The sequence below is a fragment of the Pterocles gutturalis genome, unplaced genomic scaffold, assembly GCF_000699245.1.
Source record: "Pterocles gutturalis isolate BGI_N339 unplaced genomic scaffold, ASM69924v1 scaffold24519, whole genome shotgun sequence".
NCBI lineage: Eukaryota > Metazoa > Chordata > Aves > Pterocliformes > Pteroclidae > Pterocles > Pterocles gutturalis.
The window spans coordinates 1-207 of NW_010131316.1; the positions used below are offsets into that span (position 1 = coordinate 1).

At 71.0% G+C, this 207-nt stretch overlaps 1 protein-coding gene across 1 annotated transcript in view; it reads left to right on the forward strand.

Annotated features, from left to right (window-relative positions):
* Positions 1–5: 5 nt before the first annotated feature.
* The window catches only part of CANT1 (calcium activated nucleotidase 1), a gene marked incomplete at both ends in the record, with an annotated part of 1053 nt that continues 851 nt past the window's right edge, over positions 6–207 (forward strand). The window contains 1 exon segment of the mRNA XM_010080587.1: positions 6–206. Within this exon segment, the coding sequence (XP_010078889.1) occupies positions 6–206 (201 nt within the window).

Sequence of the window (207 nt, forward strand, 5' to 3'; positions counted from 1 at the left end):
GCCCGCTGCGGATCAGCGTGGGCGGTCTGCCTGTCCTCGCGTCCATGACCAAGGGTGCTGACCCCCGCTTCCGACTGCGCTGGAAGGCCATCGTGCTGTCGTCGGCCTGCGTGGGGTTCGTGCTGCTGCTCTTCTGCCTGCACCGCTCCTCCCCGGCACGGCCCGTCCCACCCCATCCGCGCAACTGGCAGCTCAGCCTGCAGGCGG